General features: G+C 42.1%; 1 protein-coding gene across 3 annotated transcripts in view; it reads right to left on the minus strand.

Annotated features, from left to right (window-relative positions):
* Positions 1 to 516: 516 nt before the first annotated feature.
* The window catches only part of LOC146812781 (complement C1s subcomponent-like), an 89764-nt gene continuing 74468 nt past the window's right edge, over positions 517 to 15812 (minus strand). For all 3 annotated transcript variants that reach the window (XM_085619887.1, XM_085619886.1, XM_085619888.1), the window contains 2 exons: positions 1890 to 1964; positions 517 to 1456 (listed from right to left, as the gene is read on the minus strand). In XM_085619887.1, coding sequence (XP_085476013.1) covers positions 690 to 1456; positions 1890 to 1964 — 842 coding nt within the window. In that variant the 3' untranslated portion in view covers positions 517 to 689. The remainder of the gene's footprint in view (positions 1457 to 1889; positions 1965 to 15812) is intronic.

Consider the following 15812-nt stretch of genomic DNA (forward strand, 5'->3'; position numbering starts at 1 on the left):
TACCAAAGGGCCCTTGGGGTGCAGAAAGTGGGTGCACCTGCCCAATGCACTGCCAGGCACTTTGCATAATACAGCTCCAGGTAGCTGCTGCCATGGTCCTACTGTTTCCCAAGAAGACAGCTAACAAGGGAACAGAAGAGATGTCCAACAGGAGGTGCCCTCCCACAAATGAAGCTAGACCATGGTGAGTTTGGATGGCTGCTTGGGTTTTTTTAATTTACAAAAGTTTGGCTTTGTCTTTGAGGTGGTATGTTCTGCTTTTCATTTTTATGGTCAGGGGATCATATGTGGTACAACTGCATACACATGATTAGCATGTTATGGCTTCACACAGAAGGCCACAGACCCTGCAAGTGATAGTCTCCACTTGTGTACCTGAGCTGCAAGCCCCAAGGAAAGCTGTGTGTTTTTAGCTGGAGTCAAAATAAAGTTTCTTTTGATGAACTAGTTTGAGCTTCTCAGAGGTGCAGCTAAACAACTTAGGTAGGAAGAAGGAGAAATAATTATTCTTCTCAATTTATTTTAATTTCACTCAATATATTTTTAATATTAAAAAATACAGCACTCCCTGGTACTCAGCGGCAGCTAAGAATATGCCATAAATCTCACCTTTATCTGCGATAGCTGATGGGTTTTTAATTGCTACATTGCCTCTGGTGGTAGTGTCTCCTTGCCCTGACAGGATCACTCTAGGTGTCCTTGTTTTCCATCATGGTCTTCTTGATCCAGTCCAGGTAGTTCCTCACATTGGTGTACAACCCAAAGGTACCACACTTTGGGCCCCAGGAGACGATGCCAGCTGCAAAGTAGAGTGTATCATTGTGCGGGTCCCGGACAACGAAGGATCCACCGCTGTCACCCTGGCAGCTGTCCTTGCCGCTACCTCCAGCGCAGATCATGTTTGATGAGAACACGTACTGGCTGGAGTCCCCAATTTCTGTTTTCTCGTTCTGACAGTCGGCTATCTTAACTACGGAAATCGATGCCATGTGGAGTATTCGAGCTTTGTCTCTGGTCTCTGTTCTGCCCCAGCCAGAGATGGCGCCAATCTTTCCTTCCTCCAGTATGTACTCAGGTTCTGGGCCAGGGAGGCAGATGGGAGAAACCTTATCACTAAGCTCGACCTTGGTCTCCAGCTTTATTAGGGCAATATCGTTGTCATAGTCTGTGCGAGGTGGTGGCACGCCTCTCTTCCACTTGTCATGAAAGAAGACTTTCTTTGCAACAAGTTGATGCCTGGGACGGATGTTAATTAGATCTCTGATTCCCGCATACATTGTAGGGTTCTCCTCTTCATCCGCCACATGTGCTGCAGTCAAAACCCACTCATCAGAAATAAGGGCTCCACTACCCCTTGGGTTCTGGAAGTAGACTTGCCATGGGAACATCCCCTCCATGGTTTTAGTACCTCCAAATATCCGTCCAGTGCCAGGAAGGTCAACGCTGACACCACAGACTGCAAAGACAGAATAGGCAAGAAGTTAGGGACGAAAGCAATGATTTGAGAGAGCGCGGTGCAAGTGTGCCCCCAGCCCTTTACTTCCATCTATGGACTTTGGACCATTGGTGTAAAAAGTGTGAACATCACTACCCTCCCCTTTATTTTGTCTTTTCTTTTTTCTAATGTTTACATTATGTTAAAAAACATATAAGCAGTTAACAACACTGCAAAGTTCTGATACAAATGTAAGTAGGGTAGAATACTACAGTCAGTGGGTGGGAGAGTGGTATCTCTTCAAGGGGCAGAGTAGAGGTCCGCCAGGCAGTGGTTCAGGGTGGCGTTGAACTTTGCTGCAAAAACTCAATAAAGTCACTGCCGATGCCATTTTTACCACATTTCTAACACAAGCCTTTCTACACATATTCAGAAAGATATAAAAACATATTACCTGGAGCACAGGTTGGAAGGTCTGTCCTGGCTTGGCTGTTTACCCACTTGCCATCAGCAGAGCAGCTGTAGATTCCTTGAATCAAATTAAAACAACAATGTAAATTGTGTACTAGGCAGCAGTGAACACAACAGTTTTCTGTCCAGGTGAATAGGAGGGGGTTATTCTCATTAAAATATCACTCTCATCAAACTCACTGTCTCCAATTAGCCAACTGCAAGCTGATAACCACACTCTGATGGAAAGCTACTTTTCTGTAGCAATACCATTTATATATCAATTTTTGAATATAATCGCCAGTCACATATGTTCATATTTCTTCGCCACTCCCTATCAGGACTTAAAATAAATTGTAATACATTGGATTATATACAAATGAGTTTTGAACATAGCATTACTGGTTTCCTTAGGAACAGCAGGATATGGGACATACTTGACTTTGGGGTTCATGAGTAGAAGTCTTAGGGGTGTTCAATATTCATTGCTTCGCTGCTGTATTTAGTGATTTATTAATAAGTAGTACCTGGTTCAAATGAATCCACTTGTCTTGTTTCCTAGCATACTGAAAGCAGGTCCTGGTCCTAACTTACAGCGTTAATTACAGTGCACATCCCATACACTGTCTCTAGTACAAGGTATTCTCACAATTTTCATCCTAAATATGGTGACTTTTTTCTTAGTTTAGAGATTTGAAATCAATGGTACATTTTTGCACCAGTCCAGTTTCTTTATGTTGTGAATTAGATTGTTGATTCGTTCAAACATCATATCTTTCAGATTACTTGCATACAACGTATAGCTGTTTCCCTATACAAATGTGCATCTCACAGCATTTTAGGCATTGATGTACACTTCTTCAGGATGTTATGGCAGTCTATTAAACAGTTAATCACTTTCTCTCGATAAATAACTAAAATAAAAACAAACTGACAGACAGAGCTTAGCTTAAAAAAAAAATCCATGACTGGCCTTGTTTAAAAATGCCCGGGAACTATTCACAAATGTAATGTACAACTTTGAGTAGCATTTACCTATGAGTAACATTTACACACGTAACTTTACTATTACACTTTTGAGTAGCTTTAGTACTTTTGTCCATTTACAAATGTAAAATTACTCAAAATGTAAATGGAGTTGGTGATTAATGTGTGGGAGCCTGACCGGCTTGCCCCCTTGAGAAAAGAAAGGATTTCTGACGGTGTGGAAAGTAAGGGAGGCAGACAGATGAATTGCCTATATTGCTGGCTGATGTGGCTTAAAGAAAGTAAGTGGAGATTTAAAAACAGAAAGTGCATTGGGGCACACTGGACTTTTTTCGCAAGGGGAACAACATGAACTGCAAAGAAGGTGTTTAGCGCAGAATACTGAAATTACATTTATTGAATTACGCTATTCTCCATTCATTTAAATATGTTTTACTAGGTTCCCTTGCGCACTCTGCAAGATAAATACGGCCTGCGTTTTGAAGTCACGTGGGCATTTGAAATACAGAGAGACTTTCCCGTGATCAAGGCTCGTCAGAGCAGAAATGTTGGGTAGTGAGCCTCTTGCCTCTGCATATTTGCATTAATTAAAACGATTTTTAAACCAACACTTCTTTCAAGATAAAAGGAGAAATTTTGGGATGTATATATGTGTGTGTATATATATATATATATATTCACTGAAAAAACCATAGGTTTTAGGGAAAGTTATAGTTAGTTGGACATTTCACTCGTACAAAACCAGTGAAATTCCCCCGTTATAGTTAGTTCAGCTAACTATAACTCGCGCCCCCGCAATGCACTGCTGCTGACGTCACATATTACATCACTCATGACATGGTCAGTGACATCACTGATGACATCTCAAATGACATCACTGATGACATCACTGATGACATCATCCAGTGAGTGTGTGTTTCTGTAAAGTTGAAATATGTTTAATACATATATATATAGAGAAAGGCATATTGAAAAATGAGTTGGTGTATAAGTGTCTGAATGGTTGATTTAGTAGGTGCATGACTGACTTTATAAGTGAGTGATTAAACGTATCTTACTGAATGCATGGGTTACTGACTAAACTGTGTGAATGTCTGTATCCATCTGTCTGTTGGTGTGTAAGCGGCTACATGGGTTTGTGAATAGCTACATGAGTGTCTATATGAGTTATTGATAGGTTCTCTGAGTATCTGTATGGGTTCCTGAGTGTTTGTGTGGGTGGGGTGTGTGTGACTCTGTGCATAGATGTGTGAGTGGGTGATTCACTGGGTGCATGGTTTCAAGAGTGCATCTGTGATGGATGGTATGGGTGGGTGAGTGTGTATGGGTGTGTTAGTGAGTGAATGTATATCTCAGTAGTACATGTATGAGTAACTACATATGTGAAAGGCGGTATATATGTGTGTTAGAGTATATAAATCACTATAAATGAGAGTGTGTGATTATGAGAGTAGCTGTATGGATGAGTGTGTGCTTGTATCAGTGATTGTATAAGAGCGTAAGAATGTGCTAGTATTTGTATGAGTAAGTGATCTGGTGTGTGTACAACTGTATAGGTGAGTAAATGGGAGTGTGATTAATTATTTGCATGACTGACTAGGTGTGTGAGTACCTCTATGGATGAGTGGCGGTGTGTGAGTGTCTATATAGATGTATGAGTGCATATGATAGTCCTGTACTGAGTGACCATAAGTATGAGTGATTGTACGGGTGAGTGAGTGGATGTGTGTGTGGACCTAAGAATCAGTGAGTGGGTATGTACTTTTTGTTGTTGGAGTGTCATTGGTTTTGAGAATGGCCATCTGTAATTTAGAGTGGGTGTTTCAAAGGTTATATTAGGGTGTGAGAAGATGCATTAATTTATCACATGGATGATGTAATCAGTGATGTCATCAGTGATGTCACTGACCATGTCATGAGTGATGTAATATGTGACGTCATCAGCAGTGCATTGCGGGGGCGCAAGCTATAGTTAGCTGAACTAACTATAACGGGGGAATTTCACTGGTTTTGTACGAGTGAAATGTTCAACTAACTATAACTTTCCCTAAAACCTATGGTTTTTTCAGTGAAATTCTAAGGTTTTTTAAATGCTAATTTCTAACTATAATGTGCCTGATAATCTATGTTTTTTTCAGTGAATTTCAAAGGTTTTTTAAATGCTAATTTCTAACTATAACGTGCCTGAAACCTATGTTTTTTTCAGTGAATTTCAAAGCTTTTTTAAATGCTAGTTTCTAACTATGCCTACAGAGGTAGGACATGTGATGAAAGACGAAACAACGCACAGAAAGAAAAAAAAGAAATGCAGAAAGAAGCAACAGGAGTCCACAAAGACAAAGAAAAGTGCAGGAAGAAGCAAGACGTGCAGAAAGGACCAACAGAGAAGCAGAAAGAGGCCCTGTTGCAAAATCATCCTGTGCCCACAACTTTTTCAGACTGGTGGTAACTGACTCTGACTAACCAGGCCTAGAGCCAGTGATATGCTAAAAGACACTTAGAATACAGTGAAAACACCTACATACACTAGGGAACACTATGCGTTGGGGTACTCCTGTGATTAGCATGATCTCCTCTGTAAGACCCTAGTACATAATAGGGCAGGGGATTAAAACTACCTCTTAAAACGCGCCACGGGACACATTTGCACACTGGTGAAGGGAGGAGGGGCCTGATGTGACATGTGTGCAAACACGCCCTGTGGCCGTTTTAAGTTGGGGGATGAAGCCCACTTAAATCCTGAGGGTCCCTGGGGTCCAACTAGCCCACCAGGTAGCTCCAGTAAACGCCACAGAGCTGCGTTGCAGAGAGGTGTAAAAAGGGGCATTGCCTGTCCCTCCTCTCTACAATGCAGCGCAGTGGCGCTTACTGGAGGTACCAAGATAATTAATCAAAGCCCGGGGTGGCAGTCCCCGGGGCTTGGGGGGGCCTTTGAGGCCCCCCATACACTAAAAAAGGAAGCCCCGGGGGTGGCGGTCCCTGGGGCTGCGAGGGGCTGTGTGCCCAGGGGCTGCAGGGGGCTGTGTGCCCCCCACAAATATTTATAGAAAGCCCTGGGGTGTGGCGGTCCCCGGGGCTGCGGGGGTCCCCCTGGGCCCCCGCAATTCCTTTTTTTGCAGTGACCCCGGAACTTGGCCCACCCGGGGGCTAATTAATAACGAAGCGCAGGAGTCCACGCTTCGTTTTTTTTTATTTTTCGCCCGGATCCGCGGATCCTCCGCACATCCCGCGATCCTTGTGGGACCCCCTGAGAAGGCCTAGGGTGTCAGGGTGTTTCTCCCCTGCCCCTTTTTCCTGTTTTGCGCATTTCTTTTTCTGTTTTCTTGTGTCACTCGGTTCTACCGAGGCACAATATGGCTGCCAACACTTCCTGATTTGTAGTGTTGGCAGCCAATTAGAATTAAGCTTGTGATCGGGAGGGTGCACGGATCCTCCGTGCCTCTAGATATCACTATCTTTATTTCTTAATTTCTCAAATACTACTGAACATATTTACACCATTTTTTAAAAAGGTTGCTTTCTGAGCCAAGCAGTACCTTTTTGCCAAATCTGGTGTAATTCCGTTGAGCAGTTTTTGCTATAACTGCGTCTAAAGTTTCCTATGGGAAATTGATTTTTTGACCTCTATTTTTTTAATTTCTCAGGAAATACTGAACTGATTTACACCATTTAAAAAAGAAAGGGCGCTTTCTGAACCAAGGGCTACCTTTTTGCAAAAATTGGTGTAATTCCGTTCAGCAGTTCGGGCTGTAGCCGTGTCTAAAATTTCCTATGGGAAATAACATGGGGAAAACGTGTTTTGGGACCCCCCTTGATGCTCCGCCCCCGCTTGATGAATCACCCCCAAACTTTCAGCATAGGAGCTGACCGGAGCGCCGCACCATTTTTTAAAATTTCACGAAGATTCGTCAACCGGCGCCAAAGTTATTGGGAAAAGAATGTTACAATTTCCCTATGGTAACTAGGTCCTAACTATAACTACCTACTGGTGACCGCCAGTAGGTAATATATATATATATATATTCACTTAAAAAACCATAGGTTTCACACATGTTATAGATAGCTGGACATTTCCCTCGTAAAAAACCAATGAAATTCCCCCATTATAGTTAGTGCAGGCAACTATTACTCACGCGACCGCAATCCTCTGCTGATGACGTCAGATATTACATCACTGTATTTAGACACCTATTTACCCATGTCTTCTTCCATTAATCTTTAGCTATACATATATTACAAATATTTATTTTTCAGAAAGACACATATGTAATCAGTGATGTAATATCTGACGTCATCAGCAGAGGATTGCGGTCGCGTGAGTTATAGTTGCCGGCACTAACTATAACGGGGGAATTTCATTGTTTTTTTACGAGGGAAATGTCCAGCTAACTATAACATGTGTGAAACCTATGGTTTTTTAAGTTAATTTGCAAGGTTTTTTAAATGCTAATTCCTAATTATAACGTGTGTGAAACCTATGGTTGTTTAAGTGAATTTGTACGGTTTTTTAAATGCTAAGTTATGTATTTATTAATATATATTTTTTTCAAGGTTTTTCACCGTGCGCGCACCGTGTGTGCACCGTGCGCGCTCTGTGGGCACTCGGTGCCCTTCGCGCACCGAGCACCCACGATGCGTTGTCCGTGCCGTGCGCGTACGGTGCGCGCACCCCGCACATTTTCAAAAAAAAAAAAAAGTTTTTTTCACCCTTGGGGGTCCTTCAGTGACCCCCTGACCAAGGCTAGGGGGTCAGGAACTGTCCACCATGCCCCCTTTTCACGTTCTCCACCTTTGTTTTTCAATGCCTCAGACTGCGAGAGACAAAATGGCGGTCGACACTTCCTGATTTCGACCGATTCGAATGTTTACTGACATCTAACAACCAATCAGAATTGCGCACGTCACAGTGCGCGCACCGTGCGCGCACCGTGCGCGCTTTTAGATATATATGTACTTTTAACTGCAATTTTCTCAGGAACTAATGAACAGATTGACTCCAGATATGCAAAAGGCACATCCCTGACCTGAGGACTACCTCTTTGCCAAATTTAAAGTTATTCTGTTCAGCCGTTTGGGCTGTACCTTGGACTAAAGGTCCCTATGGAAAATTGCATGGGAAAAACGCGTTTTGGGACCCCCCTTTTCTCTCAGCCCCCGCTTGACGAATCCCCCCGAGACTTTCAGGGTAGGAGCGGAGCGGAGCGCCCCACCTATTTTGAAAATTTCGCGAGGATTAATCAATCGGCGCCAAAGTTATTCCAAATAGAATGTTGCAGATTTCCTATGGAAACACGGTCCTAACTATAACTATCTACTGGCGACCGCCAGTAGATAATGTGTGTGTGTGTGTTTGTGTGTGTGTACATATATACATATATAGAGGTATAGATATGCATATAGATATAGTTTTATATATAGATATAACAATATAACAATATATATATATATTATCTACTGGCAGTTGCCAGTAGATAGTTATAGTTAGGACCGTGTTTCCATAGGAAATCTGAAAATTCTATTTTGAATAACTTTGGCGCCGGTTGACGAATGCTCGCGAAATTTTCAAAACTAATGGGGCGCTCTGCTCAGCTCCTACCCTGAAAGGCTCAGGGTGATTCGTCAAGCGGGGGCCGAGAAAAAAGGGGGTCCCAAAACGTGTTTTCCCCATGCATTTTCCCATGCATTTTCCCATAGGACCTTTAGTCGAAGGTACAGCCCGAACAGCTGAACAGAATTACTTGAAATTTGGCAGAGAGGTAGTCCTCAGGTCAAGGAAGTGCCTTTTGCATATATGGAGTCAATCTGTTCAGTAGTTCCTGAGAAAATTGCATTTAAAAGCACATACATATCTATAACCGCGCACCCTAACGTGCGCGAGCGTAATTCTGATTGGTGGTTACATGTCAGTCAACGTTCGAATCGGTCAAAATCAGGAAGTGTCTGCCGCCATTTTGTTTGTTGTGGGTGCGACAGTGAAAAAGAGAGGTGACGAACATGAAAAGGGGGTAGGGTAGAGAGTTCCTGACCCCCTAGCCTTTGTCAGGGGGTCCCTAAAGGACCCCGAAGGGTGAAAAAACATTTTTTTTTTTTTTTAAATCGCGGGGTGCGCGCACGGTGAGAAACCATAAAAAAAAAAAAATTAGCATTTAAAAAACCGTACAAATTCACTTGAAAAACCATAGGTTTCATGCACGTTATAGTTAGGAATTAGCATTTTGAAAACCTTGCAAATTCACTTAAAAAACCATAGGTTTCAGTTAGGTGGACATGTCACTCGTAAAAAAACAATGAAATTCCCCCGTTATAGTTAGGTCAGATAACTATAACTCGCGCGACCGCCACTCTATCACAAGGATGATGTCATCAGGGATGTCATGAGTGATGTCACTGACCATGTCATGAGTGATGAAATATGTGACGTCATGAGCACTGGATTGCGGGCGCGCGAGTTATAGTTATCTGACCTAACTATAACGGGGGAATTTCATTGGTTTTTTACGAGTGAAATGTCCACCTAACTATAACATGTGTGAAACCTATGGTTTTTTAAGTGAATATATATATATATATATATATATATATATATATATATATTACCTACTGGCGGCCGCCAGTAGGTAGTTATAGTTAGGACCCTGTTTCCATAGGAAAACCGCAACATTCTATTTTGAATAACTTTGGCGCCGGTCGACGAATCCTCGCGAAATTTTCAAAACTAATGGGGCGCTACGCTCTGCTCCTACCCTGAAAGTCTCGGGGGGATTCGTCAAGCGGGGGCTGAGAAAAAAGGGGGGTCCCAAAACGCGTTTTCCCCATGCATTTTTCCATAGGACCTTTAGACACAGCTACAGCCCGAACGGCTGAACAGAGTTACTTGAAATTTGGCAGAGAGGTAGTCTACAGGTCAAGGAAGTGCCATTTGTAGGTCTGGTGTAAATCTGTTCAGTAGTTCCTGAGAAAATAGCATTTAAATCAATATATATATCTGTGGCAGCTTACCGTGCGCTTACGGTAAGCTTACCGTACGCGTACGGTGCCGTGCGCGAGCGCGATTCTGATTGGCTGTTAGATCTTAGTAAACATTCGAATCGGTCGAAACCAGGAAGTGTCGGCCGCCATTTTCTCTCTCGCACTCTGAGGGGGGGTTGAAAAACAAAGTTGCATAACATGAAAAGGGGCAGGCTAGACAGCTCCTAACCACATAGCCAATGGTAGGGTGTCCCAAAAGAACCCCCAAGGCCAAAAATTCAATTTTCATTTGTTTTGAAAAAACGCCGATTACGCTTACCGTACGCGTACGGTAAAAAATAAATAAAAAAAAAACCAATATCCACATTTTCCCCTCCCCATGTGCAAAAGGTGCCCAAAGCGCACCTTTTGTGCAGGGCATATTAATCAACAAAACAATTAATAGACAACCTTTCACAACGAAGCGCATAATATGTCCTCCGTGTGCGGACGGTGCGCGAAGCGCATCGTGCGTACATGGCCCATCCAGCGTAACGTGGGCACGCGGTGCACGTAGCGCACCGCGTGCCCACCGTGCGTGCACGGCACTGCACGGAACGAACTGCATGAAATGGGCGCGCACGCCACGAACGGCGTAAAGTAACTTAGCATTTAAAAAACCGTACAAATTCACTGAAAAAACCATAGGTTTCACACACGTTATAATTAGGAATTAGCATTTAAAAAACCTTGCAAATTCACTGAAAAAAACATAGGTTTCACACAAGTTATAGTTAGCTGCAAATTTCACTCGTAAAAAACCAATGAAATTCCACGTTATAGTTAGTGCAGGCAACTATAACTCACGCGACCGCAATCCTCTGCTGATGCTAATACTGTATTTAGACACTTATCTGCCCATGTCTTCTTCCATTAAATTTTAGCTATACATATATTACAAATATTTTTTTTTCATAAAGACACATATGTCATCAGCAGAGGATTGCGGTCGCGTGAGTTATAGTTGCCTGCACTAACTATAACGTGGAATTTCATTGGTTTTTTACGAGTGAAATTTACAGCTAACTATAACTTGTGTGAAACCTATGGTTTTATATATATATATATATTTTAGCAGTTGCGGTTTTACTGGCGTGCTGCCAGATCGCTGGTGGTGCACAGGATATAGCGCTACCGCTAGCGCTAGAAATGTAAGAAATATGTTTCCCAATCTATTATGATTAAGAAGCAGGCACTCGTCTTCGTGGGGATTCTACAGACACATAAACAACAGAGGGACGCGTTTCGGCAGCCTTGCTGCCTTTCTCGACCTGTTTGTGAATGTTTTCTGTATCCTAAGAGAGTGAGCAGATGGCACCCAGGTAAATTTCTTGGATACGTAAATGATTTATATATATATATGTGTGTGACCAAGGCAGTAATGACGGAACGCGTAACAGCGGATCAATAAAGCTCTAAAAAGAAGAAATTGTATCGAGCCGCTTTCTTGTGGTTGGTGCCTGATCACTATCGAGGGAGCTGGAATAGGGAGCTGGAATGCGGTCGCCAGTAGATAGTTATAGTTAGGACCTATTTTCCATAGGAAATCCGCAACATTCTATTCCCAATAAGTCTGGCGCCGGTTGACGAATCCTCGCGAAATGTTCCAAACTTTTGGCCAGCTCCGCTCCTACCCTGAAAGTTTCGTGGTGATTCGTCTAGCGGGGGCCGAGAAAAAAGGGGGGTGCCAAAACACGTTTTCCCCATGCAATTTCCCATAGGATCTGTTGTCGCAGCTACAGCCCGAACCGCTGAACGGAATGACACCAAATTTGGCAAAGAGGTAGTCCTCAGTTCAGACTCGTGCCTTTTGCATAAATGGTGTGAATCCGTTCAGTAGTTCCTGAGAAAATTAGAGTTAAAAGTACATAAATATCTATGGCCGGGGAGGATCCGCGGACCCTACACGCACCGTAAGCGCACCCTCCCCGAACCGAGCGCGCATCCTCCCGATCGCATGCTGATTGCTAATTGGCTGTCAAGTGTCTGTCTACATTCGAAACCAGGAACTCTTGGCGGCCATTTTCTGCCTTGGTAGGTGCGCGCATCCTATCGCGTTGGGTGCGCGGATCCACGGATTTTTTTTTTAAAAAAAGACAAGACATCATTGGTTGTATGACTACTTTGTACACTGAAAGGTAGGGTGTATATTTCTGTTTTTTAGATTGTAAGGAACATTATATATGATAAGCTGATATGTTGAAAAGTGAAGCACACTTCCTCTCTTGTGTAGCAACATTGTGTGCTGAACTTCTGACCGGTGTGCTCAGTGCAGTGTTCCATGACCTGTTTCTATGGTAACAGGCAGAAGGCAGATTGGGGGAAGGGTTGAAATGTATTTCAGTTGGAAAGGGTTGAAATGTTTAACCAATAGAAATGTGTGTTTGCTTTTGAGTTTATGTGTGAAGGATTGTGATTTGATGTTTACATGTATATGTCTTTGTTTTTGCTGAGAGGTGCACAGTGCAGAGATTCTGTAAAAGAAAATATGGTGAGTGACTGATATACTTCTTAATCTACAAAATAACTTGAAAGATGAGTTATTTAATTGTGAGGGGATGTATGTAGACTATTTTGATTTTAATCAGACTAATGTATTTCTCCTACTAAAGTGTAGGGAGTACTTTTTTTCTCTACAATCTTATTGACAGTGTGTGTGCATGTAGAAACCATTCTGTGATAAGCATTTGTGTTTTTCATGTGTTTGCAGACAGATAACTGTGCTGTTTTTATATTTTGGTAGAATTAGAAACCAGTCATTGTTTATGAATTTTTGAAATGAGTTATGTTATGTTTCTATACTAAAATGTAGTACTTCGTCTAGATGAAGAAATGTGTTTTGGTATAGTGCAAGGGATAGTGTTATTTGTCTAGAATCACACAGTGAGTATGTGTGCATTTGGGAACCACTGTGAGAGAAGCATTTGGTAACATCGTGTATTTGCTGACAGATAACTGTTTTAACCTGTCATGTTGTGAAGTTTTAGTAGCATTAGAAGACAGTTATGGCTTATGCTTTGATTAAATGAGTCAGGCTTTGACAGAAAAGTGCAGTCCTGAAATATGTAGATTGTGTGCAGTTCCCTTACCACTTGCACTGTAGTGAATGAGTTTTGGTAAACTCCTAGGGATAGTGGTGCTTGTCTAGAATCACACTGTGAGTTAGTGTGTATTTGGGATCACTGTTAGAGAAGCATTTGGTAACATCATATATTTGCTGACAGATAACTGTTTTAAAACCTGTCATGTTGTGAAGTTTTAGTAGCATTAGAATCCAGTCTTTGCTTATGCGTTGATTAAATGAGTCATGCTTTGACACTGATGTGCTGTACTTAAATGTGTAGATTGTGTGCAGTACCATTAACTCTTCTAGACTAGTGAATGAGTTTTGGTAAACTCCTAGGATAGTGTTGCTTGTCTAAAATCACACTGTGAGTCTGTGTGCATTTGGGTAAGGATTGTGAGAGAAGCATTTGGTAACATCGTGTATTTTTTAGCAGATAACTCTTTTAAAACCTGTCATGTTGTCAAGTTTTAGTAGCATTAGAAGCTAGTCTTTGCTTATGCATTGATCAAATGAGTCAGGGTTTGACACTAAGGTGCTGTACCATGTACTGTTCTCTTCACTGTGGCAGACCTGGAAATTTAAAAGATTTACCCAAGCACTGTCCTAGAGGTAGTCTGATGATTTAGTCAGTTTCTAAGTACCAAATTGACTGCTTCAAATATCTATGCAGTATGCATGTAGTGTTCTAACATACTATACACTTGTCTTTTACACCTTCAATTCCCTAGTCAGTATCCATACACTTCTAGGAAACACCCTGTCACTCCCTTTGCAGTCCTCTAGTGACCCATTCAACACCATGTACTAATCCATTCACTGTGCCAAACCCCAAACACTTATAAATTCACCAAGACACTCTCTTTCCAGTACTCTAATCATTCAGTCAGTACCCAAGTACTCATCCAGTGACCCAGGCCTTAGCATATGGACTGCTTCAAACCCCTATCCACTATGCATGCAGTCCTCTAACCACCTACACAATTGTCTTTCACACCTTCAATTCCCTAGTCAGTATCCATACACTTCCAGGAAACACCCTGTCACTCCCTTTGCAGTCCTCTAGTGACCCATTCAGCATCATGTACTAATCCATTCACTGTGCGAAAACTCAAACACTTATAAATTCACCAAGATACTATCTTTGCAGTACTCTAATCATTCAGTCAGTGCCTAAGTATTCATGCACTAAGCCAGGCCTTAGCACATGGACTGCTTCAAACCCCTATCCACTATGTATGCAGTCTTCTAACCACTTAGACACTTGTCTTTCAAACTTTCAATTTCCTAGTCAGTATCTATACAGTCCAGCAAACATCTTGTCACTGCCTTTGCACTCCTCTAGTGACCCATTCAGTACCAAGTACTAATCCATTCCCTGTGTGAAAAGCCTAGCACTTATAAATTCACCTAGGCACTCTCCTTGCTGTACTCTAATCATTCAGTCAGTACCCAAGTAGTCATGCAGTGAGCTAGGCCTTAGCACATGGACTGCTTTAAATGCCTATGCAGTATGGATGCAGTCCTCTAATCACCTACACAGTTGTGTTTCACACCTTCAATTCCCTAGTTAGTATTCATACACTTCTAGTAAACACCCTGTCACTCACCCAGTGTGTCTCCTTATAGTACTGTAATCATTTAGGGCCATATGTAGAAAGCAAATTTGCGATCGCAAACGCTGAAATTCGCCGAATTTCGGCGTTTGCGATCGCAAATTTGCTAAGTGGAATGTAGGAAGGCAAATCTGCATGCAAAATAAGGAATCGCTAAATTTGCGATTCCTTATTTTGCAATTGCATTTAAGGAATCGCAAATTTTGCGATTCCTTAAATGCAATGTAGGAACCTCCAAAAAAGTGCTATTTGGCCTTAAGGAATCGCAAATTACCACCAACTACAGGTTGGTGGTAATTTGCGATTTCTTGTAATAATGCAGTTTTTTGCATTTTTCAAAGTGGAATGTGGTGCACACACATGCCCTTAGGGCATGTATGTGCACCACATGTGCACCCATGCTAATTTCAGGGGTGCAACAGGGTGTCCTATTGACACCCTTGCAACCTTGAAATTGCATTCTCAATTTGCGATTCTCTAATTGAGAATCGCAAATTGAGAATGTCTTCCTATTCATTCCTATGGGCCTTTTAGCCCATAGGAATGCATGGCAAGGTATTCCTTATTTGCGATTCTCAATTAGAGAATCGCAAATAAGGAATGGGTGGGATTCGCAAAAAAAATTGCTAATCCTACCTACATTGCATTTTGCTATTCTCTAATTGCGATTCCTTAAAAATTGCAATTAGAGAATCGCAAAACAGTCTACCTACATATGGCCCCTAGTCATTTAGCATGTAGTGTTTTAGGGCCATATGTAGGTAGCATGCAAGTTACCACTTCTTAAATACCGAACTTTACCGATTCGGTATTTAAGAAGTGGTAACTCGTATGTAGGTAATCATTTGGTAAATATTACCGAATCGGAGAAAATTGGTAATTACCGAATCGGTATTTACCAATTCGGTAATGAGGCATACCTTCCCATTGATGCATTGAATCAATGGGAAGGTATGCCTCATTACCGAATCGGTAAATACCGATTCGGTAATGGGGGGAGCACATTCAAGGGTGGCAGGGTGTCACATTGACACCCTGTTGCACCCCTGATTCGTGCATGTGTGCACATGTGGCGCACATACATGCCCTAAGGGCATGTATGTCTGCCACATGGCACTGTTAGTCCAGCAAAATATTGCTTTTTGCAATGAATTCGGTATTTAGCACCAACATATATTTGGTGCTAAATACCGAATTATTTTCCCTACACATCACTCATTTGAGTGTCACCTACATCTCATTTCAGGATTCG

The sequence above is a fragment of the Triturus cristatus genome, chromosome 7 (genome assembly GCF_964204655.1).
Source record: "Triturus cristatus chromosome 7, aTriCri1.1, whole genome shotgun sequence".
Taxonomy (NCBI): Eukaryota; Metazoa; Chordata; class Amphibia; order Caudata; family Salamandridae; genus Triturus; species Triturus cristatus.